The sequence below is a fragment of the Pipistrellus hanaki genome, assembly GCF_964339955.1.
Source record: "Pipistrellus hanaki genome assembly, chromosome: X".
Taxonomy (NCBI): domain Eukaryota; kingdom Metazoa; phylum Chordata; class Mammalia; order Chiroptera; family Vespertilionidae; genus Pipistrellus; species Pipistrellus hanaki.
This window is the reverse complement of record NC_140524.1, coordinates 1971299-1987811: the sequence shown is the minus strand read 5'-3', so window position 1 is coordinate 1987811 and position 16513 is coordinate 1971299. Positions and strand designations below refer to the sequence as shown.

Here is a 16513-nt window from a genome sequence, read left to right as displayed (position 1 = left end):
CTGCGGGAACGCGCAGGGAAAATTCCACGGAGTTCTCCGGAGCAAACAATGCCACGAAGCCGACCCTGTCCCCTCCCCCCTCCCCCCCCACATGAGCCAGAGCCCCCGGGGGTCCGTGCAGCCGGTGTCGCAGATGTTTGCTAATTCAGCCCCAAAGCCCAGCGCCCCCGCTTTTCTCCAGAAACGGGGGGCCGGCCCAGCGCAGCTGCGGCTCCACAGCAGATGGCGGGGCGCCGCGTCCTGGGTCCCCAGGGATCGCGGTCTGGGAGCCAGAAAGTGCGCGGCCAGCGGCCTTGGCCCCCGCGGCCAGCGCCCGTCATTGTCCTTCGCCGGGGACGCGGGGCGGCGGGGGCTGCGGGCGTGAAACGCGGCGGAATCAAAGCCCCCTCGTTGCCAAACCGGGGCCCAGCACTTTCCTTTTCCCAAAGGAAAACTGGACCGGCCCGGACACCGCCCTCCGCTCACTCCTGAGGCCCCGTGAGAAAATCAGATCCTAGCGGTCTGTTCCCCAAGGGGGGGGGGGCGGCACGGTATCCCCCCTCCTCCCTCCCCCCTCCCCGCCATGGAGCTCGCCATTCAAACCGGGAGCCGCGGCCGCTTCAGACAAACACCATCCATTCCTTTGGAGGGTCTTGCTCGCACAGACAGTACGCTATCGATGTTCCCGAATTTACCAGCTCTTTTTCTATTTTTTCGTTTTGTTTTGTGTTTTTATGTTTTTATAGGTATCAGAGAGAGAGGGAGAGGGAGAGAAACACCCATGATGAGAACCATGGACCAGCTGCCTCCTGCACGCCCCACACTGGGGATGGAGCACACAACCCGGGCCTGTGCCCTGACCGGGCATCGGACCCTGACCTCCTGGCTCATGGGTTCAGTTTTGGAATATTGTTACTTCGCCGCCGCCGCCGCCGCCGAAAAGAACCCTGGGCTCAGGACCGCGTTCGTAGGGCGCTGTTAACAGCTCTTGTCAACGGGCCGCTGTTAATCCCGCGAACAGGGTTTCTGTAGCCACCAGCTTAACGGGCAATGAAGCCATGGGAGGGCCCACAACGAACACTTGCCAATTCAAGCTATATTCACAAGCATATGCTTGACATGGATTGTTACCAAATGGGATCCCCCCCGTTTTCATTTTGTTTTTTAAAATATATTTTATTGATTTTTCAGAGAAAGAGGGAGTTAGAAACTTATGAGAAACATCAATCAGCTGCCTCCTGCACTCCCTCTTGGGGAGTGCCCACAAGCAAGGTACATGCCTTTGACTGGAATTGAATCTGGGATACCCTTCAGTTCTCAGGCCAACACTATCCACTGAGCCACACAGGTCAGGACCCCCCCACGTTTTAATATCCCTGAAAAGCCAGCTGATTTGGCCAGGTGCATCTGAGATCTGTGACGTGATGAAATGCGGTATATTCTAATGTTGGCGGAACACAGATCCTCAAACCACCCCCTTTTTAGTTTTGTACATGTAAGTGGAATGTCTTTAAAATGATCCACTCATTTTCACCTGGGTCTGAAATGTTTGATGGAGTTTCCCTTTAAGAAAATGTTTTTACTGATTTCATAGAGGGAGATAGATCAATGATGAGCATCATCAAAGGGCTGCCTACTGCACGCCCCACATTGGAGATGGAGCCTGCAACCCCTGCACGTGCCCTGATGGGGAACCGAACTTTGACCTCCTGGTTCATAGGTCAACACCCACCACTGAGCCACACGGGCAGCACAACTTTCACTTAACTCCCATGAAAACATGTGCCCTGCTTCGTTGCTCATTATTTCGAGGAACTTTTAAACACCAAAGTGTTTGCTGAATCTTGATTTTAGAAGAAACAGTTGTCAGCAATTACATAACTCCATTTTTGAACTTAGATGTGAATATGCTTTGAATATACAGTGAGGGTGGGATTACCAACACTTCCCTTTATAAATCCTGTTCAAATCGATCACACCTCTAATTTACCTTCCATTTAGAATTCTTATTTCAATAAATCAAAGGGAAAGCCGACGTTTAATTTATAAAGTTTTATTTTTGTATATGTGCTAAATCTTAGACCTGTGGACAATCTTCAGTCAGTCTCGGCTTGAAAAAGGCTGAGAAGTGTGTGATCTGGTGGTGAAATTTCCTTTTGGGAATCTGGGTTTCAAAATAAAAACATTTCACTGATTTCCAAGTTTAAAACATGATGTATCTTTCCCCCTTTTTTCTCACACCTCTAAGTTTGGAGGAGAAGTGCTACATTTTGCAAACAAACCAATCGTCAGAAATACAATCGGCAGCAAGGTAATACATCAAGCATTTCTGCAGCGAATCACACCCAAAACTTTCCGAACTCTGAACACTCCCATCGGTGTGGGACCAATGCCGGTTGAGCCTTACTATGAACCAGTACTGAATGGTTTTCCCGCTAACACAAAACTGGGGGCGGGGGAGGGCGTGTTCTATTCACTAGGCAGTATGTAGGTACCTTCAAACTAGAGACCAAAATCGGGCACTTATAATGAATGAAAAGGCAATTTTCTTATCCAGTTACAATTCTAAATAAGGCAGGATATCCACCAAATGAACCACAAAATTCAGCAGAGTTCTTGGGAGAACGTAAGCTGGAAAAATACTCAAAAACACTTGAAAGGAACTCTTTTTGGAGTTATCTGAAATATTCAGACTGCTGCTTTCGTTTAGAAAGGTAATGCAAATAAAAAAAGGACCCTCATCTTTTGAACCACTACAAGGATTAAATACTTAAGTAGTTGTTATTCGCTAATAAAAGTTAACCATGAAAAAATATAAAACATTTTAATAATTCTAAATTTGTATACATAAGAGCTAAAAGACACAAGGTTGGGAAATTATTACTGAGAAAAATCAACAAAAAGACAAAACCCCAAATAGGATTGTGTTATTTCTGCCTCTAGGATGCTGAACATGGAAATTTCTTGGTGGAGGGCTTAGAAACAGCAGCAATATGGTTGTCGCCAAGGTGTGCACTAAAACACTTCGGTCCAACAGGGCAACGCCCTGGCCCACAGATGAACAGTGAAAGTATCTTCAGTCTTTATGTCAACAGCTTCTACCGTCTTCTAGAAAGGAATCATGCCATTTAGAATTCTGGGGATACTTCTTCGAAAGGAAGACTAGCGATTCCGCAACAAACATTGAAAGTAGGAAATATATATATGGCTCAAGAAATCAGTTGAGGAATAAATAATCTTTAGGCACTTCGAAGACTTGAAGTTTAAAATGTGCCATTTATGTTCAGAAAAAGATCTCAAAATCACCACTACGTTGCTCTTACAATAACATGCATCTTAAAATTTCCGGTTATACATTAATGCTTGTTTAAGAGTTAAATATAGAAAATAATCTGCACAAACAAACAAACAAACAAACAAAAATAACTCTGTTCATTTACCCTTGACCCTGGTCACAACACAGACCACTCTTCCTCAAATGGAGGGAAGACAAGACGGAGTCACAGCCTCACCTGGCACAGGGGCCTGTACACGGAAAGCAACCACGGTTGGAACGCCCTCCAAGGAGAAAATCCACAGCCTTCTAGAACGCCAAGCCATTCAAGTCGCTAAAGGAAGTGCATCTGTTAGAAGTAGGGAACGCCAGTTGCCCCTGGATGGCGAGATGGTGTGTCATGAGGCCACTTGTCTGGATCAGGTGGACCTATTGCTAAGGAAGCTTGGAAGTGAGGAGCTTTTAAAGGAGAAATTACCAAATGGAGTAGTAAACAGCTCCCATCAAACGGAACGTTCAGATGTAATATATTTAAGGTAGAAAACAGGATCTATCTGGTGTCAAAATTCCCTAGTGTCACAGAAACCCTGGAAGCGCAGATGGACTGCAGAGAAATGCAAGATACCAAAGCTCCCTCTGAAACACTCCCCTCTGACCACAATGCTGTCTCTGCTTCGCTCCGTTCCAACCACAGCCTTTTGACAAGTTTCCTGTTAACTGAACTTTAAAAAGTACAACCAAGCTTGTGCTCGTTAAATACACATGTATATAAAAAACATACAAAAAGTACAAGATTGATTGTTGGGAGCTGTCCCGGGGCAGGTCCCGTTCCCTAAACCCTCAGCGAAGGGCCGAGGCCAGCCCTCCCCGTGCACAGGACCCCAGGGGACGGGGGCGGCTGTGCAGAGCTCACTTCCATGTGCAGTCCTTCAGGAAAAAAGGACAGAAACACCACCACACCAAGACAAAAAGCTCTTTGAAATCAAACTCTATTTGTGAACTGAGCAAAATAATTTCTACAAAACAAAACAGCAAAACATTTCAACATATTGAGTCGGGGGGACGGCATGTGTGTGCAGGGGTGTTTGGTTTCTAGACAGGTTCCCAAAACTTACAGATTCAAGTTACCAGCTCTTTCCCATACAGTATAACCGATGCGTTTCTGATCTTTCAGTCAGTGTTTATTCGGAAATCACCAGACCTCAATGACGGCAACTAACCAGTAGTCCTCCTTCATCAGACCCTGCTTCAAACGTGAAACCTTCTGGGGTCAGGGAAAAGGAACCAGGACGATTCTTGCTTTCAAGTAAAACTGGCTGAGCAAACTCAACCGGATGCCTCGGTGCAGCGGCACCAAGCTCTGTGGGGCTGGGGACTTCCGCTTCACTGCGATCCAGAAGGAAAGTTCGAGAAGACACACCTAATAAGCTCTACCAAAGAAACAAAACAAGCACACCAAATACAGTCTTCTATTAGGCTCCGAGCATCCTGACATAGCGAAGTTTTGCATATTTGTCTTAAATGTTTTAAAATTCCCATCACTGACACTTGTCTCTCTATCCCACCCAAAGATAGAACTGTCCATCAGGTGTAAGCAACGTGTGAAACTAACCGAAAACCGCCTGGTGGCCCGGTTCTCCCTTGTTTGCAGGGTTATGTTCTAGGCGGAGAAAGAAAAGCTGAGCGTCTGGGACGGCTGTCGCCTGGGACAGCACCGTCCTGGTGATTTGTCCTCACTGGCTACACTAACCTGTGGGAAGCCATGCTAAATGTCACAGCGGAACTACAGCTTTGAAAGGATGAACTAAGATCCGAGTGAAAAGGCAACGAAAAAGAGCTAGAAACAAGGCTACCTCACCAACGTGCCACATCGACCAAGTCATCTCCAGGCCGGCAGCCCCCCGCTCCCAGAACGAGCCCGACTCCGATGGCGGAGAAGGAACGGGACCCACGGGTGCGGGGACACGGACGGGCTGCTGGGCTGCTGTCGGTTATGGTGTTTTGGTGAAGGGGCTGGCCGGCTGCCAGGCACAGCGCTGGCCGCCGAGCGCACGGGGAGAACGGGAAAATGAACTCTGTCGCTTTTGCAGATTTGCGAGTCTCATCAAGAAAAAAGTTTCTTGCTCAAGAATTAACAGTCAAACATTAATATACTATATACACCTTTGCCATTTACACATTAGCATCAGGCCATTTATTACAAAACACTATACACTTTCCACTGCAGGCGGGTTATATATGGACAGCAAGTTTCTGCAGATAAGACAGTGAATAAACTTTCCACTCCATGTTGATTAGGAATAGTTTTTTTTTGTTGTTGGTTTTTTTTTTGTTTTTTGTATTTTTTTTTTTTAGTTTTAAATATTAGCCAGACACAGAAAAAGGTTGGACTGTAAGGCCTGGGTGCACAGTCTTGATGGAACCAGTTAGGCGTGTGCGTTTCACTGATCCTTCGTCTGCGGCGGGGACACGTCTTCGCTGCCCTCGTAGTTTTCTTGTGCTCGCTGGCCAGCTCGCTGCGGGTTGTTCATGTGATGCGCCGCGGGGCCGGTGTACGGCTGTCCGTGCACGTGGTTGTTCTGCGAGGAGAGAGGACACAGGCTTAAGTTGGTGGGCATGTCAACACTTCTGGGATCCCTGGGACTCCCCAGAGAAGAGAGAGGCGTGGCCTCCACTGGGGAGGAAATAGTGGCCGGAAGAGAAAAGCCTAAATGCAAACCCAAAGCCCCAGGCAGCGCAGGCCGGTGCCTAAGTGATCTTCAGTGTCACACCCCCAGCTGACAGCCAAGGGACCCAGCTCACCACTGCTCCCGGTCACAGAGAATCACCTGGGAGCCAGAGCAACCTATTCTGCTGCCTCCAGGCGCCCACATGCTCCACCGAACCCGCCCCTTTTCTGCCCTTTCCCGCCAGCCAGGCTGCGCCGACTTTTCTGATAGCTTTCTCTAGTTAGTATCATGGAAAGCCTAACATGCAATCTCTAACCATATAACGTGCTTCCCCCTGACACGTGGGGAAGAACGCCTCAGCGGGATCGGAAAGGTGGCTCTTGGGAACTCACCAAAAGCCGAATGGGCAGCTCTGGGCGGCGGGGCCCACCAGGGGCTTTGCTGCCTCCATAGGCCTGAACTGATCACACTGGGTTTTAGGAAGAACTCTCACTTTGAAAGTTTCTTCATCCTAACTTTATTTAGTTATTGATTTTACAGGAAATTGATGGAGCTGATAAATCCTTGATTTCCCCCCAACCACTTTCACGGTCTTGTTAGGCTAAATAACCAAGAAATCCTACATCTTAACGTCCTCACAATCCATTTGCAGACTAAGCCTAACAGATGTTGTCATAATCCTTTGTACAGTACTCAGTTTATGTTGACACAAATTATCGCCATTTGCCAGGTTTCCCTCCTAGTAAGAGGGGCACTAGCTGACCAGAAAGACTCCCCATCTCACCTTCCTCCAACCAGGCCCCATCTGATCACGCCCCCAAAGCTCGTCTAGATAATCCCTCTTCTACTTGCGTTACAACAAAAAAGAAGCCATCCTTTAAATATGCATAAGACTTAATTCCCAGGGATAAAACCCCCCGACGCCCATGTACCTGTTGATACTGAGATCCAGGGGAGTGGGGGTACAGCGGGGCATCTTCAGGGGGAGGCGACTCATGCTCATCTGGCGCGTCTTGGTCATCTGGCTCCTAGTGTTAGAGATTTAAAGACAAAGAATCACACAGGCAAACTCACGTTTATTTTAACCTTTTTTCTATCCTATCTAATAAAGAGGGGATATGTTTATTGCTGTTACACCCCCACAAAGATCATGGAGCCCACAGCCGATAGACTGCCACACCCTCAAAGATGGCAGTGTCCACAGCCACAAGATGGCGGCGCCCAGTCCCCTCAGCCCCGCCTGGGCGGCAGGAGTGTGGCATGCCCGGGCCCTCCCCACGCGCCTGCCTCCAGAGTCCCCCAGTCCCCCCAGTCCCCTCAGCCCCCCAGTGCCAGCCTGAGGTGCAGCAAGCCTTGGATGGTGGCTGCCCAAGGCTTGTGCTGCCAGCAGTGGCAGCAACGGAGGTGTGATGGGGTGTCACCTGCCCCCCACCCCCCATCACCGGGTTGCCTCCCACCCTGAGGGCTCCTGGACTGTGAGAGGGGAGAGGCCATGCTGAGGGACCCCCCTCCAGTGCATGAATTTTCATGCACCAGGCTTCTAGTTTAAAATAAACAATTAAAATATTGATAAAACTGACCCACTAACAATTTTTCTTTTACTGCAGATAAACAAATTAAAACAATTAAAAAAAATTCCTGATTTGGATTCTCTTAGAATTACTACATTTCAGGCAATTTTATAGAAATTTCTCAAGAAGGCACGCTTTCAATTACTTAAGACCACACGTAGTAAGCACGGAAGCCAAGACCCCAACATCATATTTCCACATTATTAACACATAAACACTAGCCTATGAAGTAAAGAATTACTTTGGTTTCTTCCATTCCTATCTGCTGCACACTGGTGGCTTTGTTTACCTCCTCTGGACAGAGTTCACAAGCTTTTGCAAGGGTCATCCTAGCACTATGCGATCTCTCCAAGAAATAACCATTTGAGGTCTCATTGCTTTGCACCGGAGGGGACCAGTTGTTATACGTGTACTGAGGGTTGCCAGTGTACGGTCGTCTTTCGAGCTCATCTCCGAGCCACTCCACTGCCCAGGTCCACTTTCTTTTCAGATCGCCATTGCCCTTCAAAAGAAAACGATTTATGCCAAAGGTTTTGAGATCCTTTTCAAAGTGAACTTAAAGACGACGACTCCAAATTCTCATGATTCTGATCTTTTAAAACAGACTCCTTCATTCTGACTCAGAGTTCTACAAAATTGTAAGAGAAAATCCTCACCTGCAAAATCTGGTAAGCAACAGGACAATTGCTAAAGAGAGCCACCATGCACTTTATGCACTGGTACGCTCTCTTCTGATAGTGATTCTTAGAGCGCTGGATTGTGTCAAACAGCCCATCTCGGTCATCTGGGATTCCTTTAAGTGCATTATGAATTCTGAAAGAGAACCAGATAGAAAATAAAAACGTCTAAAATCAGATAGCAGCTAACATTTATTGAGTGCCTACTACGTGCCACTCAGTATCTTTGACGCAGTCATGTACTCCAGTGCTAGATAGTAGGTAGCTACCAATCCCTTGGATAGATGAGAAAAGGGGCAGAGGTTAAATAGCTTGCTCAAGGCCATATAGCTGCCTAGTAGTGAGGCTCTTACCAATTTATTAACAATTCCAAAATGATTTTGCTAGGTATGGAATGAAAATACACGACCAGAAGTGACAGAGTAATACAAACTTTTAAAATTAAAGTTTATAACAACTAAGTACTTAAGAACTTGCTCCATCAGTTCCTTTTCTAAAACTGCATTTCCAAAGGTAAGTTACAATCCGGGGACTCGGCACAGTGACATACTTTGGAAATCCAGAATTTACTTGAATTCTAATAATGAGAATATGTGGCAGGCAAAACAATTTTCCCCAGCAATACAACTGGGCTGCCTGGCCAAGGATGATTTCATTTCAACGCCTGCCAAACTACAACAGAACGTGCAGTCAATGATTTATTGTTCTGGTCCTCCATGAGCAATTTAAAAAACGGGTGTGGCCTTAGGTGGTTTGGCTGTGGCTAGAGCGTTGGCCTGCACACTGAAGGGTCCCGGGTTCGATTGCAGTCAAGGGCACATGCACATCTTGCAGCTTAATCCCCAGAAGGGAGTGTGCAGAAGGCAGCCAATCAATGATTCTCTTCCATCATTCATGTTTCTATCTCTCTCCCTCTCAGAAATCAATAAAAATATGTAAAAAATAAATGAAACAAACTTTAAAAAAACGATTGTGGGGCAAGAATGTGCCTTGTTTCTTTTGTGTTCAAACCCCACGTGCCAGTAGACAAAACGTGGTATATCCACAGTGGATTACTGTTCAGCAAAGCAATAAAGCACTGATGTGTGCTCTAACACAGATGAACTTGCAAACATCACGCTAAGGAGGTAAGTGGTCACAGAAGGACAATTGTGACTCCACTTATTTGAAGTGTCCTGGCAAACCCTGAGCATTCTCTGAATAGGAAAGTCCAGAGAGGCAGTAGGCTGGTCGTTTCCAGAGGATGTGTGGTATGGGGTTTCCGTTTAGAGTGATGTAAATATTCTGGAATTAGACAGTGGTAATGGTTGCGCAACATGTGAATGTACTAAAAGCCATTATGGTGAATTTTACTTAATATTTTTGTTAATCCTCACGGGAGGATATTTTCCCATTGACGTTTTAGAGACAGTGGACGAGAGGAGGAGAAAGAGAAACAGCAACTGGTTGGCTCCCATATACAGCCCAGCTGGGGATCGAACCCGCAACCTTTTGGTGTACAGGATGATGCTCCAACCACCAAGCTACCCAGCCAAGGCACAACTATTTTTACACAAGCAAATGTTATCTCATGTGACCAACTCAAAAATGTAATCTAATTCTAAAAAAAGCCTAGGCCCTGGGGCATTAATAAAATGAAAATATTTACCAAAAGCCTATTCTAGTTTTCCTTAATTTAGAAGAGAAAAATGTTACTATGTTAAGCATGCAATTTGGGCAATAAGAGGAGGGAGTGAAAATCAAATAAAGCTATGAGAAAAACTTCTTGTTGGTTCTTAAGTTTCTGTTTAAGACACAAGGCGCCTACCTGTGCGTCTGCCAGGAGTCCTCAATCAGCAAGATCTGCAGAAGCAGGTCCAAATAGGGCCGCAGCTCATAAGTGTAGGAGTACGCAACCTGAAAGCAGGCCAGACACAGTGAGCACCTTATCGGAAGGACAACCAACCAAATGATCGATATAGGAATGTTGATTTTTCTTTAACCTGCCACAGAAGTTCACTGAGGACAGTAGATGAGAACTGAGGATTCTCCCAGCAGCAAAAACGAAGCAGTTTGACGGTTTCCTCCGAGTTACTGCAATCCTCAATGATTTTCTTCACGTAGCTTGTCCTCACAAATAAAATGTCTGCCACATTCTGCTGAATTGGCATTATAGGCTGTGATAAATTGGGATCACCAAAAGGGTTGGGAAGAGGAGGATTACCTAGAATACAGATGTGCCATCAATGAAAAACCAATAGCTCCTTCACAACAGTACAGAGCTGCCAGCATACAAAACAGCTTATGGGCTTTTAAACTTCTATTTTAGAAAAAACAGCATAAACCTTCGGTCTCGTTTCATATTTATTTATTTAATTTTTTAATAGAAGGATTCTTTTTAAAGAAACATTTTTATTGATTTTGGAAAGGAAGGGAAAGGGAGAGGGACATAGAATCAATGATGAGTCATCCTTCGGCTGTCTCCTGTACGCCCCCCAATCAGGGCTGGGGGTGGAGCCATGCCCTGGATCAAAATTGAACCCAGGACCCTTCATTCTTCGGGCCGATGCTCTATCCTCTGAGCCGAACCAGTTAGGGCAGAATTACTTTAACTGGGTACTGCGCATGCCCAGCAGAATTTCGGAACCACTGTGAGGACCAGAGCATTTGACTTACCATTGATTGAGGACTGCATTCTGGACGAGACATTGCAACAGCGGATCAGCTGTGACACTACTGAGTACAGCTTGCCCAGCTCAGCATACTGGTATTTGATGGGAGGCCCTGGGCCTTCGTCCAGAGACACAAGCATAAAGGTGGCAGGCACACTCAGTTTCAGAAGCTGTGTCTTCTCAGCCACACCTACAAGGAAGAGGGAGACAGAGAAGAATTATATGAGAGGAATTAATTGAGACGGTACAGGTTTCAATAATAAAGTAGGCATCTGAAGTATTTTTCTATAACTTTTGTGATTAGAGAATTATTTAACCAGCACAGAAAATCTACTGAGTTGTATTGAATCTAAAAAGTATTAAGATGGTTCAACAGTGACCATAACATGCCAATCACACCAAGTACCCATCTATTTCATTCAACAAACACCAAAGACTGAACACTGTCAAAACAGTAAGTGTGAGATAGAACAGCATACTTTCTTTTTAATGTCTTTCTTTAAAATAATTCTTTACTGATGAAAGTATTACATATACCGCCCCCCTTTCCCCACTGACTCCCCCCAGCCTGCCCCCAGTAAGGCGTTCTGCCAGGCCAAGAATTACAGGATCACGGGAAGGAAATGACCAGGTGAGGGAGGAGCAGGTTACTACGAGTGTTGTTACACAGAAGTAATAGCATTAACAACAAGGCCATTTAAGTGAATATTCATATTATTCTTAACTGTAAGTGACTTTACTTCAACAAAAACTTATGTAAAGTCAGTCCTTCACCCAACTTGGTGAGAACATACAACCTGGGGACCTTTTAAAAATGGGGGTGCCTTGGGCTGGCCTTGAGAGTTCTGATTCAGTTGGTTGGGATGGGGTGAGACTAGGAATCAGCATTTAAAAAACCAGACAGATCTGGCACCGCCGCTTCGGGAGAACAATCCGATTGAGACAGAGACTCTGACCTGTGTCTGCTGCAGAGGTAAGACACGTGCAGAGCTACAGCACAAGGTGAAAAGGGCAGTGAAAGGAGTTTCACATTAAATTCATACCAGCGTCTACGGAACACTATTTCACACCAGGTTATGTCTTCCACTCGACTTCAATGACTCCACCACTGAATACACTAACCGGCATTACGGAAACCCAGTTCTTACCTAAATTGGCATACATCACGAACAGGTTGAAATACTGCTGCAGATGGCGCCCGTGCTCCGAGACCTCCCTCCTCAGGAGGTTCAGCACCGCTCTCAGCAGGTGATCGCTGAGGCTCAGGTTGTCATAAGCCTGCGGAGGAGAACACATCAGCGGCTCTTCAGAAACAGGTGCAGGCATAACACACTTCAATTCACATGAAAAAGGAACACACATGTGTATGTTGAATACAGGCAAGTTTCTGGAAGGACTGATGACAAAGTGATTAGAAAGGGTTGCTTGTTGGAAAAGGGAATGAAGAGCCAAGGTAGATTTCATAATAGAGCCTTCATACTATTCTACTTTTTAAAAAGTCTATTTAACGGTAAGTGTATAATTAAGTCACCGCATGCAAATGATTCAACAGAGAAAATGGGAAATTTTCAAGAGCCAATAATCACTATTCATTGCTGTGAACTCCTTTAAATGGAACCCACAGACATCACGTTGTATGGTGTGTGCACACGTGTACATTAGGTAAATATGTGAGGCACATATATGTGACTTCAACTCCCAGGAAACAGAATTTATTTGTAACCAAAAACCCCGAGCAATTACCTGACTAGAAGGTCCGGGAGACGCAAAAGGCGAAGGGCACGGGCCATCTTGCAAGGAGAAGTGTGCGATGAAAACGATCAGCTTTGCAAACGCGCCCCTCACTTCCGCACTGGGGCATTCCAAGAGGTATTCAGAGAAGCGATTGGAAACATTGAAAAGGACGTTGTGAGCAAACCAAAAGCGCACATTCTTGCTGTGACGAAGGAGAATACACAGTGCATCATACCTGATGTAAGAAAAAAAAGTCTATGAACAGCAATTCAGGAACATGTTTCACATAGTACAGGGTGGGTCTCTCTGAATCAACTAAAACCCAAAAACCTCTTACTGCTGGAGGGTGCTGCTGGTACTAGTACTGAAATGACAGATGAGTACTATGACTTGGTCTATTCTCACAAAGAGACAGAACAGACAAAATCTTGTATGTTTTTCTCTATAGGTCTATTACCAAACTCTTGCTAGGTTCACGATGGTAAAACAGCACCTGCCCCACCCTTAACCATCTTACCACTGGTAAGTAAAAATCGTTAAATTAACGCATTATAATGGCCTTTACACTGTCAGAATTAGAAACACAGAAAGCTCGTTCTTTACCCTTTTCATCTATGGCATTATTTAATATAGGAAAGCTAAAATGCATTATTTCCTGATCTAAAGTTCAGATTTTTAATTATCATCCTGTAATCTTTTGTACAGGGGATGTCAAAGACGATACAAAACAGTAGAAGCAGAAGCCTGCCTTTTAGTAATAAAGGCCATGTTTATTATTAAATAATTACTTCAGTGTGCTTTCTCTCACTATTGCTACCAAGAGATTTTAAATTCTGTATTCCAATCTGAAACAAGATTATTATGGTTTGGGAAAAAAAATTAAAAGAACCAAACTAAATGCTAGTAGAATAGGAAGGAAAATCCATTGCCATATGGAAAATCCATACCAATCACTGGCCGAGCCACGGACTACTTTCTTGGTATGAAACCCCGTGGTGAAGAGGAACCTAGCAGCAAGTTGAATACTAATCATGGTGATTTCTTCTGCTTCAGGCAACAGGTGATCTTGCCCTATAAATAAAACATAGACAGAAAAATCAGACCAATTTCTATATTCAAACCCATTTTCAAACAAGCATACATTCCCACCATTCCTCAAAAGTTTACTCATTAAATAATTCATATATATATATTTATATATATTTAAATATATTTAATTGACTTCAGAGAGGAAGGGAGATGGAGAGATAGAAACATCGATGAGAACCACGGATCGGCTGCCTCCTGCATGCCCTCTACTGGGGATTGAGCCTGCAACCCTTGACCAGAATCAAACCCTGGACCCTTCAGTTCACAGGCCAATGCTCAATCCACTGAGCCAAACTGGCTAGGACATGAAATAATTCTTAGTTCTCTAAAGCACATTCCAAACTAATGCTCAAATAAAAAACCGACCGTTATAATAAACAAAAGCTCCCGTTCTTAAAGAGAAGTCTTCTGAAATAAGAGTACAAACCACCAAATGTGAAAACCAAACACGCTGACGCCTCTGGAGAAACCCTGCCAGGAGAGGAGGACCATGCTTTGTCATGAAGCAGCTGCATGCTTTGGCACTTACCGGGAGGAGGGTTTAAGTAAACACCATTACACGTAAGCAATTTTTTCATGAACTGGAAATACTCCAAGCTGTACTGCATCCGGTTATGCATGAACTGCACGTTCTGCTTGCGCACGCTTCTCTCGATGGCCGAGGGCATGACGATCTGACGGGGCCTGCTGGTGACGGCCAGCTCGGATATGTATCTCACCAACTCATCGCCTTGGTCTATGGTGTCCAGTCGCTCATAGAAGAGGATGTAGGCATTCCACCACCTCTTCTGGCGCCTGTATGACATGCGCTTCATCATGTGATCGAACACTTCTCCCATGTACTCTCCCCCGAAGCACTGGTTTTTCATTTCTTCATCGTCATCCATTTTACACTCTGTCACGTCGCCGTCGTCGAACTTATACCAGCGGTTCCTCTCACCGTCCACGCCGTTCCTCTGGATGATGTAGGAGTAATAGTGGCCGCCGCTCGCCTGCCCGCTGTGCACCAGCACGCCCACCAGCCTGTACTTGGTGCTGCCCGCTGCCTCGCTCTCGGACTGCTCGTTCTGCTGGATTAGCTGGCTCTCGGGGGTCACGCTATCCCCCTCCAGCTTGGCGACGCCTGCCACCGTGTAAGGCTCCATGTCCAGCTCTCGGGGAAACTCAAAGTAATCATTGAATTTGATCGCACACTCTCTTTCCCAGTCATAGTCGAATCGTTTCAGTTGAATAGCAAGAACAGGAGGTAATTTTTTAATTAGCAGGCGTTTTACAGTATCAACCTGAAATAAACAGACCAAATTACTAGTTGCCACTTTCTTATAATCAATCCATAGCAAAAGAGACTTTAAAATTGTGTTATTCTTTTTTAATTAAATTAATTGAGGTGACACTGGTAAGTTCTGTTAAGACTAGTTTGAAATTATGTGTCAACAAACACACAAGGAACACAAGTTAATTCTGTCATAGTTGATATTTTAAAAAATATTAACTAAAACTAGTATGGAAATAACTAATGCTATTTATTAGAAAGTACAAGAATTAGTAATTAAAAATTACCCACTGCATGGTTTTCACAAGGTCATTAAACCATCATCACTTGTTTGATAACTACTGCTAATCTAATGGAGGTGTAGTTTTCTGTGAGCAAAATGAAGAAATCCAGTAATAGCAGCAAATATTTATTGGGTAACCAGGTACCAAATAACATGCTAAGTGCAGCCCCGAAGTAACATATTCAATCCTCACAGCCCTCTCGGGCAGGTGCTACTGCACCGTAAGGATGAAGGTCAGGAGCAGCACAGAGATCAGTAACTTGCTTCAAATTTCAGAGCTGTGGGAGGCAGGCAGTAGGGCCTCACAACTCACCATCGCACCCTCTGGACTTTGACACCCGCCTAAGTGGTGTGTAACCCAACCCAGGTGAGTTCTGTGTGAGAGGGTTTGGGAGCCCACCCAAATACACATTACTTCTGTCTGAATCGTCTCTCCCAAGAAGATGCCAGCTGCCCATAGATAAAAACCATCAGGTGGGCCTAAAAATCTGACCCAAGTGGTAGAAGAAACCTGACGTGGCTAAAGGAAGGAATTCATGGCTTTAGCAAACTCCTTGGTCTTGACAAGTAACTCTGGACGTGAGAGAAGAATTGAGAGGTTCAACGACTCTATAGCTCCGAGGATTTCAGTAGCAGGTTGGCTGATTATAAATGAAACATGTCTGTGTTTCAGTCAAGAACATGTGATACTAAGCTGTTATGGCTGCTAAAATGATTCACTGTTACCTCACTCACCTGTGTTCCCTACCCTCCCAGGCAACTTTCTCTCCATCTTCATTCCCTGACCTTTCAATCAGTTACCATCTCAACTGCCTCTGCTACCACTACAAAGCAGGGTAGAAATGAAGGTGAATTTTAAGAACAAACGTCAACTTCTTCCAAATCCATTAAATGTAGTCATAATTAAGATAAACGAGACAATTCATACCTTCTTATTGCATTTCTCACAATGATATGCATTTGCACCTTCTAATAAATCTCCTTTGACATATTGTTCCAAAGAATCAAGAAGATTTTGGTGATTTCGAATGTCTACATTCAAAGTCGTAAAAGATTCTTCACACTCGTATCTAAAGATATTTAAAAAAAGATCAAAAAGGAGTTATTCCTCAGTCTACTAAACATTTAGTCGCGGGCATTTGCAGTATTCTACACCATGAAACCGTGGCTTTGTGGAGAAGTCGAGAGCACGATCTTACTAAGACCCTCAAGTTAAAAGCCTGCCCCCCAACAGAACTAGTCTTGTTCTTGTCACAGGCCAGGTCACATGAGCGCCCCCGTTCTGGCTTAGGGCTTTGTCTAGCGCAGGGGTA

General features: G+C 45.1%; 1 protein-coding gene across 9 annotated transcripts in view; it reads right to left on the bottom strand.

Moving 5' to 3' along the window:
• Nucleotides 1-2016: 2016 nt before the first annotated feature.
• Nucleotides 2017-16513, bottom strand: part of USP9X (ubiquitin specific peptidase 9 X-linked) — a 71868-nt gene continuing 57371 nt past the window's right edge. For 6 of the 9 annotated variants that reach the window (XM_084870085.1, XM_084870083.1, XM_084870084.1 and 3 more), the window contains 12 exons: nucleotides 16129-16270; nucleotides 14174-14927; nucleotides 13503-13626; nucleotides 12565-12790; nucleotides 11970-12099; nucleotides 10826-11011; nucleotides 10153-10373; nucleotides 9978-10066; nucleotides 8150-8306; nucleotides 7735-7995; nucleotides 6855-6950; nucleotides 2017-5832 (listed from right to left, as the gene is read on the bottom strand). In XM_084870085.1, the coding sequence (XP_084726211.1) occupies nucleotides 5695-5832; nucleotides 6855-6950; nucleotides 7735-7995; nucleotides 8150-8306; nucleotides 9978-10066; nucleotides 10153-10373; nucleotides 10826-11011; nucleotides 11970-12099; nucleotides 12565-12790; nucleotides 13503-13626; nucleotides 14174-14927; nucleotides 16129-16270 (2524 nt within the window). In that variant the 3' untranslated portion in view covers nucleotides 2017-5694. The remainder of the gene's footprint in view (nucleotides 5833-6854; nucleotides 6951-7734; nucleotides 7996-8149; nucleotides 8307-9977; nucleotides 10067-10152; nucleotides 10374-10825; nucleotides 11012-11969; nucleotides 12100-12564; nucleotides 12791-13502; nucleotides 13627-14173; nucleotides 14928-16128; nucleotides 16271-16513) is intronic. The other 3 variants (XM_084870087.1, XM_084870090.1, XM_084870091.1) reach the window with 1 other exon arrangement.